General features: G+C 53.8%; 1 protein-coding gene across 2 annotated transcripts; it reads right to left on the bottom strand.

Annotated features, from left to right (window-relative positions):
* Nucleotides 1-409: 409 nt before the first annotated feature.
* On the bottom strand, nucleotides 410-14,384 carry BCL9L (BCL9 like). Of its 2 annotated transcripts, none has more exons than XM_027718214.2 (7): nucleotides 13,535-14,384; nucleotides 11,780-11,902; nucleotides 10,400-10,610; nucleotides 9,562-9,646; nucleotides 6,849-9,225; nucleotides 6,158-6,322; nucleotides 410-5,045 (listed from the first exon to the last, which is right to left on the bottom strand). In XM_027718214.2, exons 1-7 carry the CDS (start codon nucleotides 13,833-13,835, stop codon nucleotides 3,886-3,888), a joined length of 4,422 nt encoding a protein of 1,473 aa, XP_027574015.1. In that variant the 5' UTR covers nucleotides 13,836-14,384; the 3' UTR covers nucleotides 410-3,885. The 2 variants fall into 2 exon arrangements, with proteins under 2 accessions (XP_027574015.1, XP_027574014.1); XM_027718213.2 differs by having other exon boundaries at nucleotides 6,158-6,418; nucleotides 13,535-14,382.
* Between the last annotated feature and the right edge of the window lie 6,188 nt (nucleotides 14,385-20,572).

Here is a 20,572-nt window from a genome sequence, read left to right as displayed (position 1 = left end):
ACACTCTGCACCCCCAGCCCTGGACCATGCTCTGCAAACAAGGCTCCAGCAGACAACCGAGAGAAAGCCTTGGTCTCTGCTGAAGGCAACCCCAAAGACAAGGACACAAAGACTCACAACAGCACATTGCTCTTTATTTCCTGCAGGGCAACCAAGTCTCCCAGGAGGCAGAGCTGGGGTGTTTCAGCAGAGCATCCTGCTACACGCGCGCAGTGATCACAGGGCTGTGGCAGGCAGCGGAGCGTGCATGCGTGAGCACGAGCCAGCAACGCATGAATGAACGCATGCCTGGGAGCGCTGCAGAGAAAGGGCTCCCCCGATGCCCACGCAACCCTCCCAGCAGCTCTTGCACCCTCTTGTCCCCACTGCAGTCCCATGGAAAATCACGTGGAAAAAGACAGGCACAAGGTCAGGTTTTGAAATTTGTCTTTTTAATAAAAAGGCACCTATAAAACAGGTCAATACATTACAGGCAGCACAGATACCCAAAAACAAGCCTAAAAATTGTTTCAAATAAAAACCAATAAGATGTCTTCACATATTGTATTTATATATTTATATTTATATATATATATTTATATAATGGTACAAAATGACTGGGGAATTTCTCCATGGGATGACAGAGAACAGGTCAGTCACCTTTACCTCAACGTGAAAGCTAATTCCGGGTGCGTGATTATCCGACGTACTGAAAGATGCAGTTTCCCAGCATATGCTTTTTTGGAGCCGGAAAAACATGGCGAAGTCGTGGCTAAAAGATGGGCAAACCTACTGTGATTAGGTGGAGTCAGTACACAGAACTCAAGCTGAGAAGCCGAGCAATAAACTACAAGACACAAGACTAGACACAGGTCACGGCAGCAGGCAACCAGCTGATGGCAAACCTTGCCCAGGTCTAACACAGACTGGCTGTCACTGAGCCTCCAGAGGAACTCCTGCCACACTGCTGTTCACAGACATGGTTGGGAGTGGTGCCCAGGGCAGAAGGGTGTTAGGCAGCACTTCTTCTCCCCGTTGTTCAGCCCTCTCAGTGGTAGGGATAGGGCTGGCTCTAGGGCAGTGCAATTTTGCAGAAGAGCATCGACTGCTGCTCTAGAATCCTCAGCTCTGACCTAGTATTGGGATTTCCCTTTTGTATCCAGGGCTGCTGAGTCAAAAGGCTTTGCTTCTTATTTGTCACCGAAGGACAGGTGTTCCTTCTGTTGCCAGGCAGAAATAGCACTGCACTGCCCCGTCCCCACGAGCAGCCAGCACCAGCCTCCTGAGTCCTGCACAGCCTGGGGGATGCAGCCTGGGGGCTCCGGCTGAGCAGGGACAACACGCTGCCCACAAAGACAGGACTGCAAGCCCCAAGCGACTTCTGTGTCAGGCTGGGCAAAAAGGACAACAGGGAAGGTACGAACACCTGGAGATCTCAACCGGGCTAAAACAACAGCCGTCTACAGACAAACAAAAAACTTCCATATAGAAAATGTTATGGCTTCAAATTAGCCAAGACTAGCTGGTGGGTAATGAGCAAGGTTTGAGGCTGTAATTGGTATTTGGATGTTTACGAGAAACTACCAGCAGCCAACACCCCAAAGTGCAGCCAAGAGAAGCCACAGCCTTTCAGGCAAGTCAAGCTTAGAAAGAGCTACATCTGTTTGAGCCACATCCTCCCATGTGAACACACTGAAAGGATGGAGAATCCAAGCAGCTAACATGGTCAGGTCCAAAGCCTGAGCTGAAGATTATTCCTCTGCTCCAACTGCAAAGGCAGGGATGACCACTGCCTGTTTTATCACCTCAAAAACCGCTACTTGCTCACATCATACACAACAAACCCCTACAAAGCAGGAGACCAAAGCAAGATTCTTCCTCAAATCCAGACCCATGCTTCTTACCCAGTACTGCTCGCTACACAATGCCCCAAAGCTTCAAGGTATTCCTAACTGGACTTTGTGACTCCATCTTCTCACAGACTGGATCGAGAGAGCTGCTGGGCTGACGTTTCAGCACCCACCAGCCTGTCCAAACAGCTTGCAAGATGGTGAAAAGTGTTGCTGTTCACTCGCTACTTGACAATCTCCCTTTCCAAAGCCCTCTCCTCCCTGCAGTACCAAGCTGGGAAAGGTGAGCTCTGTTATAAGAGTGTGCTAAGTCTGGCTCTGCAGAGATAATCCTCCAAGCGGTGCTCCCCCGGCAGCTGTGTGCCCCAAGTTCACCGCTGGATGCTGGAATGGGGTCCCTGCAGAGGTCCAGAGACACTGCCATGAGTGCAGAAGTGTGCGCACATCACCCCACATTCCCCTCCGTGAACAAACACAGGACAGACCATCAGGACCGTGTGCAGGAAGACCTTATGGAGTGCAGGATGGGGAGGATGGAGCGCATCCAGAAAAGCCAGAGTTGTCCAAATGGCACACTTCTGCCAGCTTGGGAATGAGGGACTGCAATGCAACTTCAGCCTCTTCTGTCTGAAACACAGAATGGCCACGCCACTGACACCAAACAAGACTTACACTAAAGTGGAGTATTGCACGCAGGGACAGGTCCTCTTCAACAGCTGGACCTCTCCTGTGCCACAGGGCAGGGCTGCTGCCAGTAGCTCAGGGCGAGACGGAACAAAGACTGCCTGCGAAACTCTGGAGGAGAAGGACCGACAAGCATGAGGAAGACCTGGGAGAGCATTCGACAGGAGAGGGGGCGCAGGACAATGGCAGACGGTGATGTATGGGTCATGGACTGGTGTAGGAAGGCTGCAGAAGAGCAGGGTTCCTAGCTAGCCTCTCCTGGAAGCACCGAAATGCATCACCTCGCTCACCTCGGAACCCATCGGTCCCTACACACCGTAACACCTGCCACCAGGGGACACAGTAGGAAGGGAAGAGAAGGGAGTAGAGGTGACAGGGTTGGTCAAGACCTTCGGGTCCAGCACGTTATCATCTGCGAAGCCCAATCCTCACCACTTCTCCAGCTGAAGGGAGAATGCTCCCCAGCATCCCCAGCTGCCACAGCAGCTTCTCCACAGAGCAGCAACAGCTGCATCCCACAAAGCTGTGGCCTCTGTCCTGCCAGATGAGCATCAGCAGCGTTTCACCAGGGCCACAGCTCTTGGTGGTGGTTGTGTTTGTGTACTCAGCAGAGCATCCACAGGGGCCTGAGATCTGCATGACACTACATCCCCCGCCCCCCTCGCACATGCAAACCATCCAGATGCATGAACAACACAGGTCTGACACAGAGTCACTCTACAATGGGATCTCTCAACATCCTGTGCACCCTGGGGATCCTCCTCCCTCCCCCCCCTCAAGGAGAGTCTTCAATTCTTGTACACTGTTGCCTTTAGCATGTTTTTCTGTTTCTGTTTTTTAAAACATGTTTTGAGGCTTCTATTAAAACACAGAAATACAGAACAATTAAAAACCAGCACAAGTTTCGCCTTTCCCAGCGACCTATTTACAGCTAGTTCCAAAAACCCTCTTGCACATTTTGGTTGCTTAAAAAGGAAGGAAAAAAAGAAAAAAAAAAAAAAAAAAAAGAAAAAAGGAAAAAGAGAGGAAAAAAAGGGAAAGAAAAACACTTGACAGAGGAAAACCGTAAGTGAAAACTTTACAAACTGACACGGGGTCTGGATGTCCCTAGTCTCCACTCAGGGTTCAAAGTAACAGCCCCACTCCCAGCCCCTCCACCCTCCCCTTCCCCAAAAACGAAAGGAAAAAGAAACCCAATTCACATCAAGTTTACTGCACATATGGTTTTCTGTGTAGAGGCGAATCCAATATGAAAAGCATCCCACGTGGTGTCCTCCACTGACATTGGCCCCCAACCCTCCCCTGCAGAAAGGTTTAAAAATGTTTGTAGAGGCAGCCCAGTCCCCTCCCCAGCCCTGAGAGCCAGCCGGGGTTAGAAAGGCAAGTTCGCCATGTTCCCAGGCCCGGGGATGTAACTCATCTGGCTGTCCAGGGAGACACTCCTCTGCCTCATCTGGTGCGTGACCATGAGGTTCTGCTGAGGCGGGGGCCCCATGAGAGAGCCCTGAGGTGACATCATATGTCCTGTCTGGGCATACATCTCCCCTGACACAGACATGCTCCTCTGCTTGGCCTGCATCAGCATGAAATTCTGCTGGGCCATCAGGCTCTGCTGTGGAGACATCATGCCCTGGTGCATGCTGTTGCCCATCATGCCTTGCTGGGGTGGTATGCCTGTCCTGCCCAGCATGGGCATTTGTCCAGGATGGCACATGGGCATGCTGAGTCCCCTCTGCACGCCCTGCTGCCCGGGGAGGCTGGGGGCATTCATACCTGGCCGCACCGGGGGCTGCTCAGCCATCATGTTCTGCAGGTTCATGAGGTGAAGGTTGGAAGGCTGAGATTTTGGCGCCTGGCTGTCGCTCTTGGGGAAATACTGCAAGGTGCTGCTTGGCTTCTCTGATGGGATGATCCTGGACAGATCAAATTCAGGGATCCCTGTGGGTGTGGGGCGGATGACCTCGCTGAGCTCGGGGTCGTTCAGCACCGATGCCACCCCGGGAAGCACGGGCGGGTAGGGCTCGCCAATCCGAGGAGGGATGTTCTTGCCCATCATGTGCTGCTGAGGGGGCATCTGGCCAGGCTGCTGGGAGGGAAGGTCCTCAGGCGGCAAGGGCATCCCTGGTGGGTAATGCTGCTGCATCCCAGGGCCACCTCCCGCACCGGGGGCTATGGGCATGCCTCCAGCAGGAGATGCCATGGCGTTGTGGGGCTGCTGCATGCGGGGGAACACGAGCTGGTTAGAAGGAATCATCTGTGAACTGTTAGGCACAGGGCCACACTGCTGGTTCAACGAGTCCTGGGGACCCGGGGGCATCATCATGGGGTTCTGGGGGGGCACGCCTGCCCCTGGCCCACTCGGGTGCATAGGAATGTTGGAGCCCAGAGGGTTTGGGGAGGACATCATGGAGGTGGGGGGCGGTTCGTGGGAGAGGGGCTGCTGACCAGGCAGGTTCATTCCCATGGGGCTCTGAGAGGATCCAGGTGCCACAGAGTTCAAGTGCAGTTGATTTGGCTGATTCCCCGTCACACCTAAGGACAGAAAAAAGAGAGAAGAGTTATCCTTCCTCTCAGATCTCTTAGGGTTGCAAAATCCACATCCTGAAAGCTTCATCCAGTCCCATGCTGGATTTGTAGCTTCTTACAGCCCCCTGATTTTAGAATCCTGGCTCGGTGTGCTGGGACAGCCCTACACCACGGTCTCAGCAGGGCTCCCAGCAAGGCTCCCAGCTACCTGGAAGGCCCCGAGGAGTGACCCTTCAACACTGTGGGCTGCAGGGTTCACACCGCCCAGCAAGCTCCGGTGGCCACACAACCTTGGGCGGTGAGGAGGAAAAAAGCAGAAGAGTGGGCAGCCCAAGACGGGTGATGTCCGGGTGGGACATCGGAACAGCAGAGCCATCCATGCCTGTGGAGGCAGCCAATGCATTTGCATGCCTGCAGTCAACCTAAGTGACTGCTCAGCAGTGAAAGAGTCAAAAAGTTGATTTTTCATTTTGAAAACTGCCAAAAATATTTATCAGACAGCTTTAAACCCCTAAATCAAGTGGTAAAGCACACTGGAATTCCCCTTTGGGCTGGTCACCAAGTGACAAAAAACACTCATTTGCCTAGCTGTCCTCACCAGTGCCACCGGCTAGTGAAGCGTATCTGGCCTACTGAAATCACAGCTATGCTACCTACAACACAGGTTGCCTCATGCAGGCACCAGGCTGCACTCAAAACACCTGTTCGGAGCATGCCTGTCCTGTTACACAGAAACGCAAGGGCTCTAAGCAGCAGACCTCTGTCTGCAAGTCCTGAGCCTGAGAAAACTCCAGGAGCCATGAAAATTCAGGGCCAATGCCTCCGCACAAGGCAAAGGTAGGTCCAAAAAATTCCAGAGCTCACAGAAGAAGGATGTCTCAAGCCAGACTCGCTCATGTACTTCCAGAGAGCACACCCAAGCCAAAAGCTGATGGGCAGCCTCAGCACAGGGCAAAGAAATGCACAAACTATTACCAATGAGGGTGAATTTAAGCTATTTGACATGGTAGACAGGGGCAGAAGAGAGTTTCTAATGCCTCCTCCACCTGCTGCCTCAGGCTCACTGGCAGCCATGAGACGGCGTGACCTCTTGCAAGCCCAGCTCCAGTAGTATGTACCTGACATACTTCCAGGAGGGAGCATAGGCCTGTCCGGCAGCAGCTCGTCGTCAGAGGTGGCGATGGTTTTGATGGCATTGTGGTAAAGTGGTGTGGAGCTGGGCATGGCATACTTGGACATCTGGGACATCATCAGTGAGAGTGGGTTCTGAGAGGGGGATGGATCTGGAGAGGAAGTAAAAGGCATGTTGGGATTTATGGTGCTAGAGGTGTTACTGGCTGGCGCGGAAGAGCTGCTCCGAGGCCCAGAAGGGAGAGAACCTGCAAGCAAGAGAGAGACCAGCTTAGTACTGTCCACACACCTACTATCAGAGAGCAACCCTGTCCCCTCCTTCCAATGGCAGTGACCAAAGGAGTTTGCAAAACACAGAGCTGGCCCAGCCCAGTATGCAGAGACCCTGCTCCAGAGCAGTGACAGACTTCCACTTCAACCTGCTCCTGACTGCCCAGCACAGACACAGCTTTTGCTGCCTTATCACAGAGCGTAAGCAGTAAAAGCTGCTCTGCCCACCCTCTCATCTACCTGAAAAGGCCCTGTTTGGACTCCTGGGAAATAAACTTGCTCCATGAGATAACACACAGGCATCTCTGTTTCTTCTTGCTCCTGCGAGAGCTCACAGGCTGGAGAGAAACACTGTCCGCACACTCACCAAGCACAGACATGCACTCGCATGCAAGACACCCGGCATACCCTGATCCAGTGCTCCCATGGAGGCAGATGAGTTCATGCTGAGAGTCTGCTTGCTCTGGTTGACTCCTGGGCTGGGCATGGTGGCTTTGGGAGATGGCACCCAACCAGGGGAAGGAACAGCCATAGAAGGGGACTTCAGGCGGCTTGGTGAGCCGGTTGGAGACCGCACATTGAGAGAGGAGCTCATCACCTGCGGGGACTTGAGGGGCCCTGACTGGTTTGAAGGTGGCATGCTGACCATCTGTGAGGGTGTCTGTGGGGACTTGAGGTTGGCAGACGGGGAGGTGACCAGCGGCGAGTGCACCTGGCTAAGGGTGGGAGACTTGAGGTGGCCCATGCTGGGGGAATTCATCTGGCTGATGTTGATGGTGAGGTCAGAGGGCCGGCGGCCAAGCCCTCGGGAAGGTGCTGGGTGCATGTTGGCTAGGTTTCCCCCTGGTGCGGGAGTGGGATTGGAAGCTGGAGGCAGAGGGATGTGGCTGAGCCTGGTGGTGCCACTGATGCTCCCAACGGGCATGGTGCCCTGCTCAGGGTTGAATATGTCCGAGCCACTGCCCATCTCCTGGGGCATGTTGGGATAAGGTCCTTGCCCGCTTGAGAAGCCTTGCTGCCCTTGGTTGGGGAACTGGGAGGGAATCATCATTTTCTGGGGCCCCGTTAGCATTGCACTACCACTGCCATTCTGAGCCCTCGCCCTGGCCAGCTCCTCAGGGCTCATGCCCTGGTGGGTCATCATCTCGGGGCCCCTCATCTTTTGCGACATCATCATCTGCTGCTGTGGGGTCATCTGGACATTGAGGTTCATGTTCATGTTCATGTTGACATTCATGTTCATGTTGAGGTTGCCAGGGCCCACGGGTGCATCCATGTCCCGAAGGCCTGATTGACTCATAGGGGGGCTCAGCATCCCCCGAGTGCCTGCAAAATCCATTCCCACTGGGGCACTGCTCAAGCTCTCCCCCGTTATCTGGCCAGCAAACATGGATGGATCCATCTGCCGGTGAGCCTGCATCATCCTCTCCATTTCCATGCTCTGGCTCATGGAGTTGCCAGATATTCCCATGGGCCTCTGCATTGCCACTGGGCGTTTTTCCATGAGCTGATGCCGTAGAATCTCCTCCCTGGCACGGGGATTCATAAACCTTTCTGGGTCCCCTTGCCCTGATGGGTAGGGCAGGGTGCCCTGCGGAAAGTTCCCGGGGCCTCCCATAGGAGACATATCATCGCTCCATCCCATGCCAGGCCTGACTGGTCTCTGCATGGCATTCATGGGCCCAAGAGCATCCAAGGGCATGTTCTGCATCCCTCCAAAGCCAGAGACTCTCTGCATTTGATTCCCAGGAAACCGTGGCCCAGGAAAGGGTGGCCCTCCCCGCAGCTGCATAGGGTCCTGCACATCTATGGGTCCCCGCAGCTGGCTGCCCATCCCCGGCGGCCACGGCTCCCCAGGCTTGCTATGGTAGGGTGGTGGGGGCCCACGCATCATCATGCTCCCCATCGACTGTGGGATCATGATCTCCTGCATGGGCCGGCCGTGGATGCTGATCTGCTCCTCTTTCCGTCGCTTTTCCTCATAGTACTCTTCCTGCAGCTTCCTCCAGGCCACTTGCTCCGGTGTCAGGCTGTCCTGGTTCAGCCGCTGCATCATCATGTTCATCTGCTGCCCCATGTCAGCTCCGGGGTGGTGCGGCACCTCGTGTTCTAGGCTGGGCCCACCAAGGCTCTGAGTCTGGGATATCATGGACTGCAGAGGCTCTTCATACTTCTTCATGCTGGCAGAGGGTGCAGGGGGCTGGGCAGGGGTAGCCTGTGGCTGAGGGGCAGTGCCACCCTCACCCACATTTTGGCTGGACTTGAGGAAGGGCTCGGCCTCCCCACTGCGCAGCAGCAGACGCTCAATGTCCCGCAAGGTCTGCAGAGAGCGCTCTCGGTGCTCCAGCTGCTCCTTTGAGAGCCCTTCCGAGTTCATGGCGTTCCTGGGGCCCAGGCCTGCCTGCCCTGGCATCCCTGGACCCGGACCCTCTCCGAGAAGGCTAGAGCTGGGGGCGGCAGAGGAGTCCACTTGCCCAGGCTGCATGGTGCTGGCAGACGCGGTGGGTGTATTTGGGTGGTTGTTTCCAGGCTGGTTGCTGCTGCTGTTGTTCCCCAAAGAGCTGGGAGTCAGATCTCTCCGGACATCTTCACTTGTCCCTTCCTGAGGTGCAGGCAAAGGTGTTTGACTGATGGTCTGAGGTGTGGGGGGTGGAGGCTGCGGTGGGGGAGGCTGCGGCTGTGGCTGACTTGCTTGAGGGGCTGGTGGCTGGGACTGTGGAGTGTTGGCAGCAGGAGGGTTAATCGGAAGTGGCTCAGCAACCCCCAGCACTTTAGGAGCAGGTGCCTAGCAGAGAAAAGGGGAAGAAACTTGAGAAGTAAAAACCCTAGAGAGGTATTCTTCCCTGCACCCTGCAGGAGACCTCTCTGGCCCAAAAAGTTGCCTCATGGCAGTTCATCTTCATTCCTTACAGGAAAGATGTAGGCCCTACTACATGCCCTGGGAATGCACAAGCTGTGGGCATGGCTGTGGGGCTGCCCAAAGAGTTTCCGCAGCAAAGCATCCCACGCCACTGAAAGGGCATTCTGGCAACCCCTTCTTTCACAACTGAGCCAGGGGCTGGGGAAGGGTAGCAGTTGGCAGCACATGCCAACTGGAGCATTTGGTTCATAGCTGGTATACCTGGTCTAGCTTTGCCCGTGGGACATTCTGCTGATGGTAGGCCAGAATGGAGTCAGCTCGGCCCTGCAGGACAGCTTCTGCAGCTCTGGGGAGAGAGCACAAATCGCTTGAGAACAGGCACTGTGCCCCATCCTACCCATCCCCAGCTGCCACCTCCGCTCTTCAGTCCTGCAGAAAGAGGGAAATCTCTGGAGGTCACTGAGAAGAGTGAATGTTCTCAGAGCCTTCCCACCTGTCCTGCACATGTCCCCTGAGGATCTCCAACTGACGATCACTTGCCCTGAAGTTTCCCTCTTCCCATGTCCTGTGACAGGCTTTGCCTTCTGCCTGCTGCCCTAAGGTGGCTGTCACCCAGACGCTCTGGGATCTTCCGCACCAGACCTGTGGTACAGCAGAGCTCTAAAACTAAACAGACTAAGTTAAACAGACTAAACTAACTACACTGCTATGACCCTGTGGCTGAGACAATGCAGGACAGAAGGGAGGAATTGTGTGGAGAACACCCAAGGGTTACAAGACACTCCCAGAGACACCCACCCCTCAGATACTTCTGAATCAGCCCAGCAGCCTGCACTGCTTTGGGTGAATCATTCGTTGGATGCTGACTAGATGTGCTCTACAGCAGAGTGCAGCGCCAGGCATCGCCAGGAGGAAGTGGGCATCTAAGTCCAAGTTCGCCCACCCGTGGTGGCTGCCAGTAAACCTCATAAACCTCAGGGGGTTCCCACTCTGTGCAATCAGAGAGACACAGGTCTCTCCAGCTCTTCTGCACTCCACTGCCGTGTGCAGCGGACAGGTGTGACAAGGCCTGCCGGGACGGACGGAGTTTACCGCTTACGTGTTAGCAAGGTGCGTTGTGAAGACGTAAACGAACTGTGACGGCTGCTTCCCTGCTCCGCCGCCTCCGCCTCCCACAGCCTCTGACCGCAAGCCGGGGGCAGCACCATGGGGCACGCCGGAAGCGCTGCTCTCGCTCAGGTTCGGCAGCGGGTTGGACCCTGGGCCAAGCTGTGGGCCCGTGGACATCGCAGGATCTGCTACATTACAGCCTGCGGGAGCAGAGGAGAGCACGGGAGCGCCGGGACGAGCCGCCGGCAGGGGGCGGCCCCGGCCCGCCCGGCGTGCCCGTCCATCGCCAGCCGCTATCGCAGGAGACCCGCAATTAATATTAATAAGCATTGCAATTACCAGGGGCATGCCCTGCCTTCCTCTCCCTTCGCCCCTCAACGCAACTGGCTGCTCAACGCAACCTGCTCCCCTCCAGCTGCCTCTCCCCACCGCAGCCGCTCCTGCAGCCCGACCCTGCCACTGCAGCATCTATACAGGAGACGTCGCTGGGAACCTGGTGCGGGGACACTTCCAGCCCCTGCCCCCGGGCAGCCCCACCGTGGCCCACTCCCGCCACGCAGACCTGGGAGCAGGCTGTGACAAGGGAAGTGGAACTATCCCTTCCCACACGGGCTGTGGAGCGTGCTGAGAAGCACAAGGGAACATTATGGAGAAGATGGTGACAGTGCGCTGGCAGCTCTCCTTGCTTTCCTACACATTCATGTTCTCCATCAGAGGACATGGGCATCTCCTGGGGCCCCACAGAAGAAAGTAAACTGAATAGTAGATACAAAATGTCAAAGAACATCTATGCTTCTGGAAAACAGGAGATACCTATAGTTCATTGCCCAAAGCAGTGCACACCTTGGCCAGCTCAGCCCTGCCTGAACCACTGTCAAGACCCCAAGAGCCTCTTCAGACTCAGCTGCCTTTACAACATATCTGTGGAGAGCCGGGTAGATGGCCTGGCACAGACTTAGCTGCTGCAACAAGGGCAATGCGTGTTGCAGTCTGGCTGCCACTCTGACCCGGGTGGGCATGCCCGACCAGAGTTAAGCTAGGCACACTTTCAAGATGGCAATTCTGCTGATAGTGTGGCCAGAGCAACATACAGCAGGGACATTCAACCTCAATGCCTTTTCCTCCAGCATCTCAGTAGCATCTTCACAAAGATGCTTCACAAAGTGAGGTCCCACATCTCACTACATGGCAAAAAAAAAAAATTCTCACGGCGCAAGGAGCACCAACTGCAATGCCCCCCCCCCCACCACACACCCGGCTAAGTGAGCACACACAGGCAAAAAGGTGCCAGTGTCACCAGCCCTGCTGAGCTGCAGGAAGGATCTAGCTTTATTCAAGCTTGTGAGCTGGTAAGGAGGCAGTCACTCACTGTGTGCATTGCTGATGGGCTTGTCGTCTTCTTCGCTGTCTGGCCCAGAGCACCACTCATCGCCGCTGTATGGCTGTTTCCTTTCCAGCACGCACCGTCGTTTGCTACGGGGAGCCACCTCACCTGCAAAGCGACAGAGCCATCAGAGGTGCTGAGGAGACCTGGCAGGGACTGGGAAGACTGGGGTCCTGCCCAGCTGCATGCTGGCAGTGCTGACCCAACAGGGATGCACTGGGCAAGAAGCCTTACATCAACATCTGCCCAGTGCTGCTTAAGAACCTGAAGCATCTGCTCAGTCTGGGCTTCTTGTCTTTGCAGCCAGATCTAGTGGGACTCCAGTGTGAGAGCCAGAGTTTCAGAGTGAGGTGTATTTCTTACTGCCTGAAAGGAGTCTGCGAACACAGGACGTGTCCACCTGCTGTTCAAAATAGGAGAGCTTTGGGCATTAACCATAAATTTAAAGGGTCTGTGATTTAGCAATCAAAACCTGAATATAGAATGGAATAGTGCGTTCGCATCCTTTGTAGGAACAAGAGACAGACTCTGCCCTTTGCTGATATCAATTGGGCAGGGGCCTTCATGCCCTCTGTAAACTCATGTGCTCCCTCCATTTCTCAGACGGGACTGATGCAGCTCAGAGAGGAAGTGGCTTGCCTTAAAGGCACTGAGGGACTCAGGGACAGCAACCAGACACAGGATGGATAACTTCCAGTCCCATGCTTTAACTAATATAACATTTTTTGCCCTCCTTTTCTTACATCACCTAGTGGTTTCCAGGCCATATTCACATGATCTATCAGTGCATTACGAACATAGGAGATTCGAGCATTTCTGACCAAGCCATTTAAATAATTTTCTTGTGGAAGTGTGGGCTACGAGACAGTTCTTGGATAAAGCTACAAATGCTTTTGATCAGTGGTGTACACTTACCCCTGCAACTCCAGGTACCATCTACTCGTTCTACCAAGGCATGGCTCTGGCCTAAGCCAGTCAGGCAACACAGCTCTGGCTGTGAAGGCAAATGCTTAGGGACACAAGCCATAACAGCAGCTCTGCATCTGGGGACTGGGTTTGAGTCTCCGTTGGAACCAAGGGCACCACTGGGATTTCTCCTCCCACCACCCATGAGATGCTCAAGCGTCCCATGGAGCCATTGAGCACAGAGCTTGGTGGAATGCAAGAGGCTATGGGGAAAGCTGGCAAGGACAGGAAAGCCAAAGGGTTTAGAAGCACTGACTCAGCCCTTTTCCAGAAGCCACATGCTGTAACACAAGAGTCATCCATCGCTGACGAAACCACAGAACTGTTCAGACAGTGACCCTCACAGCACCTCCTTGCTAACCATGACCGAGTTGTTGGGCAGCTGCAAGAACACCACAAAGGCTCTCTGCCAACAGCAAGGAGATAGAAAACAACTCAACTGAGTCTCAAGTTGAAAGTCTGCACATTGCAAAGCAGGGGCAGTTTCAGTGAACCACACTGTTGCTTAGCTGGCCTCAACAGCCCATGAAAATCAGTCCAAGATTCTGGGTGTAATAAAGAGTTTAGGGAGTGAAATGCAAAGCTAATGAATGCTCAGCTACTCTGGTCCCAAAACTGTGAATGTGACAAGCAGTGATGCAAAGTCACACAGGTAGCCAGGACATGGACAGAAGAGAGCACAGAAACTCAAAATGTTCCCATCCCAAGTCCTGCCAGGATGCCTGGAGCAACTGAGGGGACGACATGCTGAGGAGAGGTTTAGGAGAGTGTTACCTTTTGATTCTGTGTCCTGTGATGGGGTGCTGACTTCTCGCTGTTCTCCAGAGTCCACTGAGATGCTTCGCTCCCGTTTCACCTTGCCCTTCAAGGAGCTGAAGTTTGGGACAGTGTTCTGGCTGTTTTTCAGTCCAGAGTTGCCAGGGGAGATCTGAGTGGCCTTACTGCCATGGCTGCCTGCCCCCACACCCTTCGAGCCCAGGTTACACGTGGGTGCTTGGCTCACATTGTGGTGCTGGGCCAGGGCACCGCTGCTGCCTGCCTTGCCATGGCTGGGCAGTTTGTTGTCAGGGTGCATTGGCTTGGCTAAAGCTTCCCACAGCACCAGTGGAGGGAGCTCCCAGGCCCTTCGGTCAGAAACCTGCAAAGAGAAAAGGGCAGCGAGTCACCACGGTGCCCCTCACACGGGTGCAGCTGCTGGGGGCACAGCCCAGGATCAGGGCCCTGGGGCTGCTGCTTGGTTGCAGGGCCAGACAAAGCCCATGGCAAGGCACAACCCAGAGCTTCTCATGTCAGGAACGAGCACTGGCCCCTTTGAGCAATGGATCCTGCTCCACAGTTAGTGACATGCTGACTAGCTGTAAACTCCCATCAGGCATGGCAGACTTGCCAGCATTTCAAGGTACAGGCATGGACACAAGAGCCCTCATTTCCAAGGCCACAATGAAAAATGGGTGCTCCATGCCAACCTGGCCCTTTAGCGAGTGAAGGATCCTCACAGTTAATTTGCACATGTTCCCAGAGCTCAGACAACTTTGTGACCCTGAACAGAAATCTAGTACCCTACTGGTTTCACAGACCCCTTCTGCTGCTAAATAAATTTCCTCTGCCTTGCAAAACACAAAGGACACAACAGAGCAGACAGAAAATGGTCTTGACGCAAGCCTATAAAAAGAAAACTGGGATGGAGCAGGGGATGAAGGAGGTTAAGGCAACTGAGAAGGTGGTAGTGGGCTGCAAGGTAAGGGCAGAGCCAGGGTGTGCAGGCACTCATCAGACAAGAGGTATCCCTGCCTCTCCCAGGGGCCTGAGGGACCATTCCAGCTCCTTCTCCAAGGCCCCGGGTGACGGAACGTCCACTTCAGCGGGAACTTCCAGCCCAGCAGGATGATGCAATGTGCCACAGGCCTGCCGGGATAGCAGGGTGAGGCTCTCCTGCTCCAGACCCAGACCAGCTTTCTGAATAGCCCTGCAGGCTGAAGCAGAGCCTGGAAGAGAAGAGGATGTTAGGGCAGAGCACGGAGGCTTCTGGGCTGGGGGACATGCATGCAGATAAGCAATGCTGCAACAGCCCTCCTTGCAGGACCTAGCTGCCTTGGCAGAGTCTCTTGGGCTTGCACTAGGAATATTCCCCTTGGAGCTCTGCACAGGCATTAGAGATGACTGGGATGTGGTTCCACATCACATCATGTATTCTGGAAGGCCACTACCAACCCTTGGTTTAACACACAACTCTGGTAACTGCACCCTAATCCTAATCCTGTCACAGTCTTTTTCCTGGGAACTAGGAGGGAGGGAGAGTAAACCACGTGTTCATGGAAGCTGAGGTATTGCTCTCTGTTTGCTCACATCCGCTATATGCTTTGCATGACACCCCCACAGTGCACTCAAGAACCTTTCCTGTGCACAGGCAGAGAAATTTCCCAGCACACAGGAAAGGGTGTTACTGGGCCCAGGGTCTGCTCCTCCCATCTGGACCATGCAGGCCAGATGCTGCGCACAGATTTCTTCTGCCACCCAGGGACAGGAAGCACCGGCTCCGGACCAAACCCCACATCTCTAAATAGCACCGCGAGAGCTCAGCACGCTGCTCCTGGCTTGCCAAAGGCAAGCCTGGAGACACCATCAGCAAAAGCCAAGTGCTCACTCTGCCAGGGCAAACCACCGCACCCTTGCAATGCAAGCAAAGAGGGAAGCACACTTGGCAAACCCGTAATCCCTGAAAGGCTGCAATCGCCACAAGGCGCAGGCTGCAGCTTGCCATCCACCACCAGCGAGTTCTCTGCCTGAAAAAGGGTCTTCTCAGCACCTGCCTCCCTGCGAGCTGAGCCGGGGGCTGCTGGCACGTTGCGCAAACAGCAACCAGCGCTGAGGCACAGCCCGCCCAGGCATTCCTCCTTAGTTAGTGGGATCCTTCGTGCACAGCTTGGCCTATCACCACTTCCTAACTAGCGAGTCACTCCCTCCTCCTTTTCCTCCGCCTCCTCCCCACGCACCTCGACAAGGGCTCTGCTCTAGCCTGGAGGAAGATGGTGAGCCACAGTACTGATTAATTTTCACAGCACATAAGGGAGTTGCTAGCCCTTTAAGTGTCAGCCAGTCTCGCTTGCTCGCTCTTGTTCTCTAGGGACCTATTAATAGCAGCTGGAAAGATCACATCACTCTCTGGATATTTATACCCCTCATTCCACACCAGGAGAGATTTATGTCAGAGCTGCCGTCCCAGTGCCTGCCCAATTGCTCTGTCAAACCGCTCGCAGGGGGAGGGGAGCCGAGGAGGGAAGGAGACATGGAGAGGGCAAGCGGGGAGGAGGAGAAGGTCCATATGGCACAAGCTGCAGCGTTAAGCACACACGCTGCCCGCAGCCACTGGCTGGCCAGCCGCAGGGAGCCTTCAGCCCTGCTGGAAGAGGCTGCTGCCAGACAGCATTCCAGAAAGCAAGCCCTGCAGCAAACTCCCGCTACTGGTGGCCCAGAATCCCCCCCCCCGTGCCGCACTCGCAATCCCTGCAACACGCTGCACCACAGTCCCGAGGGTCACAAACCCACTGACTCAACGGTGCCACTAAACCCACTGAGGAAGTGCTCCTTTTTCGATGGTAGGCTGGGAGATCCAGATCTGCCTATGGCAAATCTGCACGGGTACAATATCGTGTTTGAAACAGATCCCAAAGTGCTTCACCGAAAATGTGAGTGCTCAGCAGCACTGCAGCACAACCCTAGTACAGCATAGCATGAGCAGAGAGAAAGAAGCCCAGGGCCCTGCAAAGCCCAGGCCTGCAGAGTCCAGAGATGCACCCCCTGTCCCTCTGGTTCTCAAATGACACTGCAGGGAACACACATCTCGATCACGGAGGACCTGGCAGCCACCAGGATGAAACCTTCAGGTGCTGCCTGCAGCATGGATGAGCCTCACTGGCTGGGAGGTCCCTCCAGAACATTACATTTTTGGGACATTTATCTTCTTCCTTCATTTTAGACTAGCCTGGTGCTCCAGGGAAGACATTCAAAATCTTGCCTGAGGCAGGATGGAAAGCCACCCTGGGCTGACAGAGGGCCCTGGCTAAACCTTGGAAAGCCCTTCTCTTCTAGTCTCCACTCAAAAGGACCACACTCTTCTCGCAATTCCTAGTGGGACAAATGCCAGAAGCAGCTGCCTGCGGATTCTGCTCTGCTTTTGGGAGCAGCAACAGTTGGATCTGTTGCAGATGCATAGTGGGGATCCACCCCAGCCTCTCATCTGTCTGACTGCAGCATGACGATAGGCATCTCGATTGCTGTAAGCTCCTTCCACATACCCCTTCCACACTAGATTTAAACTAGATTTCAGCAGGCATGCCACACATCTGGGCCACAGAAGATAATTACTTAGAAAGTAGATACACTGACACCAGGAGACAAACAATCCAAAACATCTTGAAAAGAACATGACAAAAAGAAGATTGCACAGAAATTTGTCTTCCTCTGCAGTTTAGCAACACACCCATTCCAGCCCAGTAGTTTTAAAGACAATAGCAAACTTAATTCCCAGTGGTTAAAGCAAGGAGCTGAGACTCTTGGGTTCTGCTCCCGGCTGCCACCAATTCCACTCCTGACCCTGAGCAAGATGTCTTGTTTCTGGGTGCCTTGATTCCCCCATCATTACACGGGGAGATAACCCAGCCTACCTCATGCAGGGAGGGAGGCTTACAAGGTACAGTAAGTATCTGTTGAATGAAGGGCTACATCTAAATGCAGAGAGTGTTTGCGCCTGGTACATCTGAAAAGCCACAGCTTTAAATCAAAGACTGGGACCTTAGCAGACAAGAAACCTCGAACCAAAACAACAAAAACTGCTTTCAGTAAGCCTCCGTCAGCACGGTCTGAACAGCAGCAGAGGGAGAGCAGGAAGAAGCTCCAGGCAGGAGAGACTGAGCTGACATATTCACAGTCCGGGAATTGCTAGCTGATAGTTCAAGAAACCTGAAACCCCACTGCCTCCCCAGAGGACTTTCTGGTGAATCATGCTCCTGCTCCCTCTGATAACACAGATTCCCAACACTGCCGCAAAGAATGCAGAGCCTGAGCCTGCTGCCAGCCCTGCAGCTTCCACAGCTGGGAGCTGGCTGGCATTGCTGCCGTGCTATCCCTCTTGGAAGAAAGGGTGAGAGAGGAAGCCAGGAAAATGGAGTCAAAAAGGAAGGCTCTTCACCACACCTCCCTCCTATTGGATGCTGGGAAGAGCTCTTGTGAAACCCAGATGACTACCAGGTTATGCATACAGGGCAGACACCAGAACCCCAGCCTCCTGAGCTGTGCGTGCCCAACAACCCAACGTGCCCGGCTCACCAACACCCAACATACAAGACAGGTCATGACAAGGTGATGCAATGCACAGAAAGTTGCCCAACTCCTCTCTGTCAGCCTGTCCAGGAAGTAACAAGACCTGGTTGCCGCTGCAAACACCCTCTAAGCACATCACCTATGCTGATAAACAACCACAAAAATCCTCCAGCCACAAGCTGCAATCCTGGACAAGCCCAATCCAAAACCTCCTGTGGACACCACCACAAACTCACATTGAATACCTTGGCTTTGGCAATGAGGGGTCCTAAGCAAGCTCAAGAGCTTCTTGAAGAAAGGCATTAGGCAGAGAACACCAGGAGAGACCCCAAAGACCCACTGAAATACAACTCACTCCAAGTCTGGATGAGATAGCGGCCACAAGACCCACACCAGTCCTCCCAGGGTTAAGAGCAGAAGGGTTGAACACCTTAAAAAGAAAACCATACTATGTCAGTAAAATCAGCGTATTTCGTGGAGGGGAAGACTACCACAAACTTTCTAGAAGCAAGATTTCTGAAGTCTGAGACCCTTGGATCATTTCCGATTTTGAGAGAAGACCAGAATCAGAAACTTGACCTTTTTCATGCAAAAATGGTTGTTCCAAAACAATCCTTTTCGCAAGACCATTCAAGAGGTTTTGAGTCTGTTCCAGTGAGAAACAAAACCCTCAAAACCAGTAGCAAAACAGCACTGCTGTCAGCCAGCCAGCTCCAGCCAAGAGGCAGCAATGGGCTTGAACAGCCAGATGAGCCTGAAACCCACTCGAGCCCAACCAGCACAGCTCCAAGATCTCACACTGTTTAGTGACCAATGACTGCAGGATCGTCTCCTGGAGCCCAGTACAGAACATTTGCCTGAGCGTGTTCATCCCCAATGAGAACAGCCTTAAACCAGGCTGCTACTGCTAAAGGCGTTCTCATTTGACCTTTGCTTTGGCCAGCTGGACTTAGAGACATTGGAAGGCAGGGAGTTCCACTGGGCAAGGCTCTGCCAAGATGTTTTCAAAATGTCATGAAATTGTCTTGCTCTTATACATCAGACTGATAGCCTGGAGAAGCCCATTCTCACTTCTGTTCATTTCTTGGATCCTTCTCACGCCATTTTAAATAGCAGATAAGGTGGTACCCTTGCCAGGTGTATGGGAGGGTTCTAAAAGACCTGCAGAGAGAATCTAATGTTCTGTTGAATCCTAGCAGTTTTCAGAGTCATTTTGGCAGGCCCTGCTGATCTCCTGCCATTTGGAGTTGTCTCAGGAATGATGCATTTCTGTGGGGCTGCTTGGCCACAAGTCTCAAAGGTCTTTAGTAGGAAAAAAACTTCAGATTCACGTTCCCTACCACCTAGGGACAGACATCCCATGTAACACGGGTGGAAGCTGAGGCTCAGAGACAGTGAGGTGAATTGGGAATGCCATTTGCTTTCTGTCCGGCACCCTACTATGTTCCTCCTGTCATAGCTTTAGCCCATCGGTGTTAGAAGATCTTTTCCTAGCCCTTCCTTATCCCCAGTTCAACAGCTTCTCCCACTCCTCCCCTCCTTACTGCAGCCCCAGCCAGAGCCTGGCTTCCTGTCCTGTGCTCAGGGAATCTCCAGGTCTAACACCACATTTGCAGATCTTTCTAGCTTCCCAGTCCAACTGGCACGCTCCCTACAGAAACCCTGCATGTGCCAGACATTACTCGACAGTCGCATGTGGCTCTATTGAGATGATAACGAGGAATTATTTCATACACCGGCTCATGGGACTTGCTGGGGACAGGTCAGCATGGGACGTGCAGGAAGCTGCCCCACATGCGGGGCAGCACAGCCACCTGCACACTGGGGAACAGCATCTAGTAGATCAGGGAGCAAAGCCAGAAGTCTCTTCCAAAGGTACTGCTGCTGCTCAGGAAGCTTCAGTTTCCCCCCAAGGCAGGATCTCATCCTGCAGTATGTGAAATCTGGTCAGGAACATGGGCTGCTGTGACAGCTGGACACCCCCACACAGCCTTCAGCTGTGCTGGGATTCACAAAGACAAGCTCATCTGTATATGAAGGGAGCAGTTTCCCTGTGAAAACCATTCTGGCAGATATCACCACAGGCTGCAACACAAGGCCACAGCACAGACCTCCTTGGGCAGTTGTTGCACAGGATGAAGAGACCTCCTCACGCCATTCCCACTGTGTTTGTGCACTAAAGCTACTGGGATTGGATGAGTAGTGCTAAAAAGCCTTGCTGGTGAGCTGTGCCTCACACTGCTCTCTGCTACACCAGCTCTCCTGAGCAGCAGGGCTCACAGCTGAGACCTTGAAACCACAAATTTCCCAAAAGAATCACAAGGGAGACATGTCTTGCTGAGGGTCACAAGTGTCAGGTAAATGGCTGATGCAGCTGAGCCTATCAGGACAGTCTTCCAGCTGCATCTAGGATTCAGTACCTGCTTTAGGATCCTTTGGCAACAGCAAAAGAAGTTCATGAGATGCAAGCAGTGTGCAGGACTGGAACTCAGC

Source organism: Pipra filicauda, unplaced genomic scaffold (genome assembly GCF_003945595.2).
Source record: "Pipra filicauda isolate LSUMZ 115617 unplaced genomic scaffold, ASM394559v2 scaffold724_size131739_pilon, whole genome shotgun sequence".
Taxonomy (NCBI): Eukaryota; Metazoa; Chordata; class Aves; order Passeriformes; family Pipridae; genus Pipra; species Pipra filicauda.
This window is presented reverse-complemented; position numbering and strand designations above follow the sequence as displayed.

Coding starts and splice junctions, on each gene's coding strand:
- BCL9L (XM_027718213.2), bottom strand. CDS start 13,835: ATGCACCCTGACAACAAACTGCCCAGCCATGGCAAGGCAGGCAGCAGC. Junction 10,611..11,779: donor GCCCATCAGCAATGCACACA/GTGAGTGACTGC, acceptor CTGCTCCCGCAG/GCTGTAATGTAGCAGATCCT. Junction 6,419..6,848: donor CATGGGAGCACTGGATCAGG/GTATGCCGGGTG, acceptor TCTTGCTTGCAG/GTTCTCTCCCTTCTGGGCCT.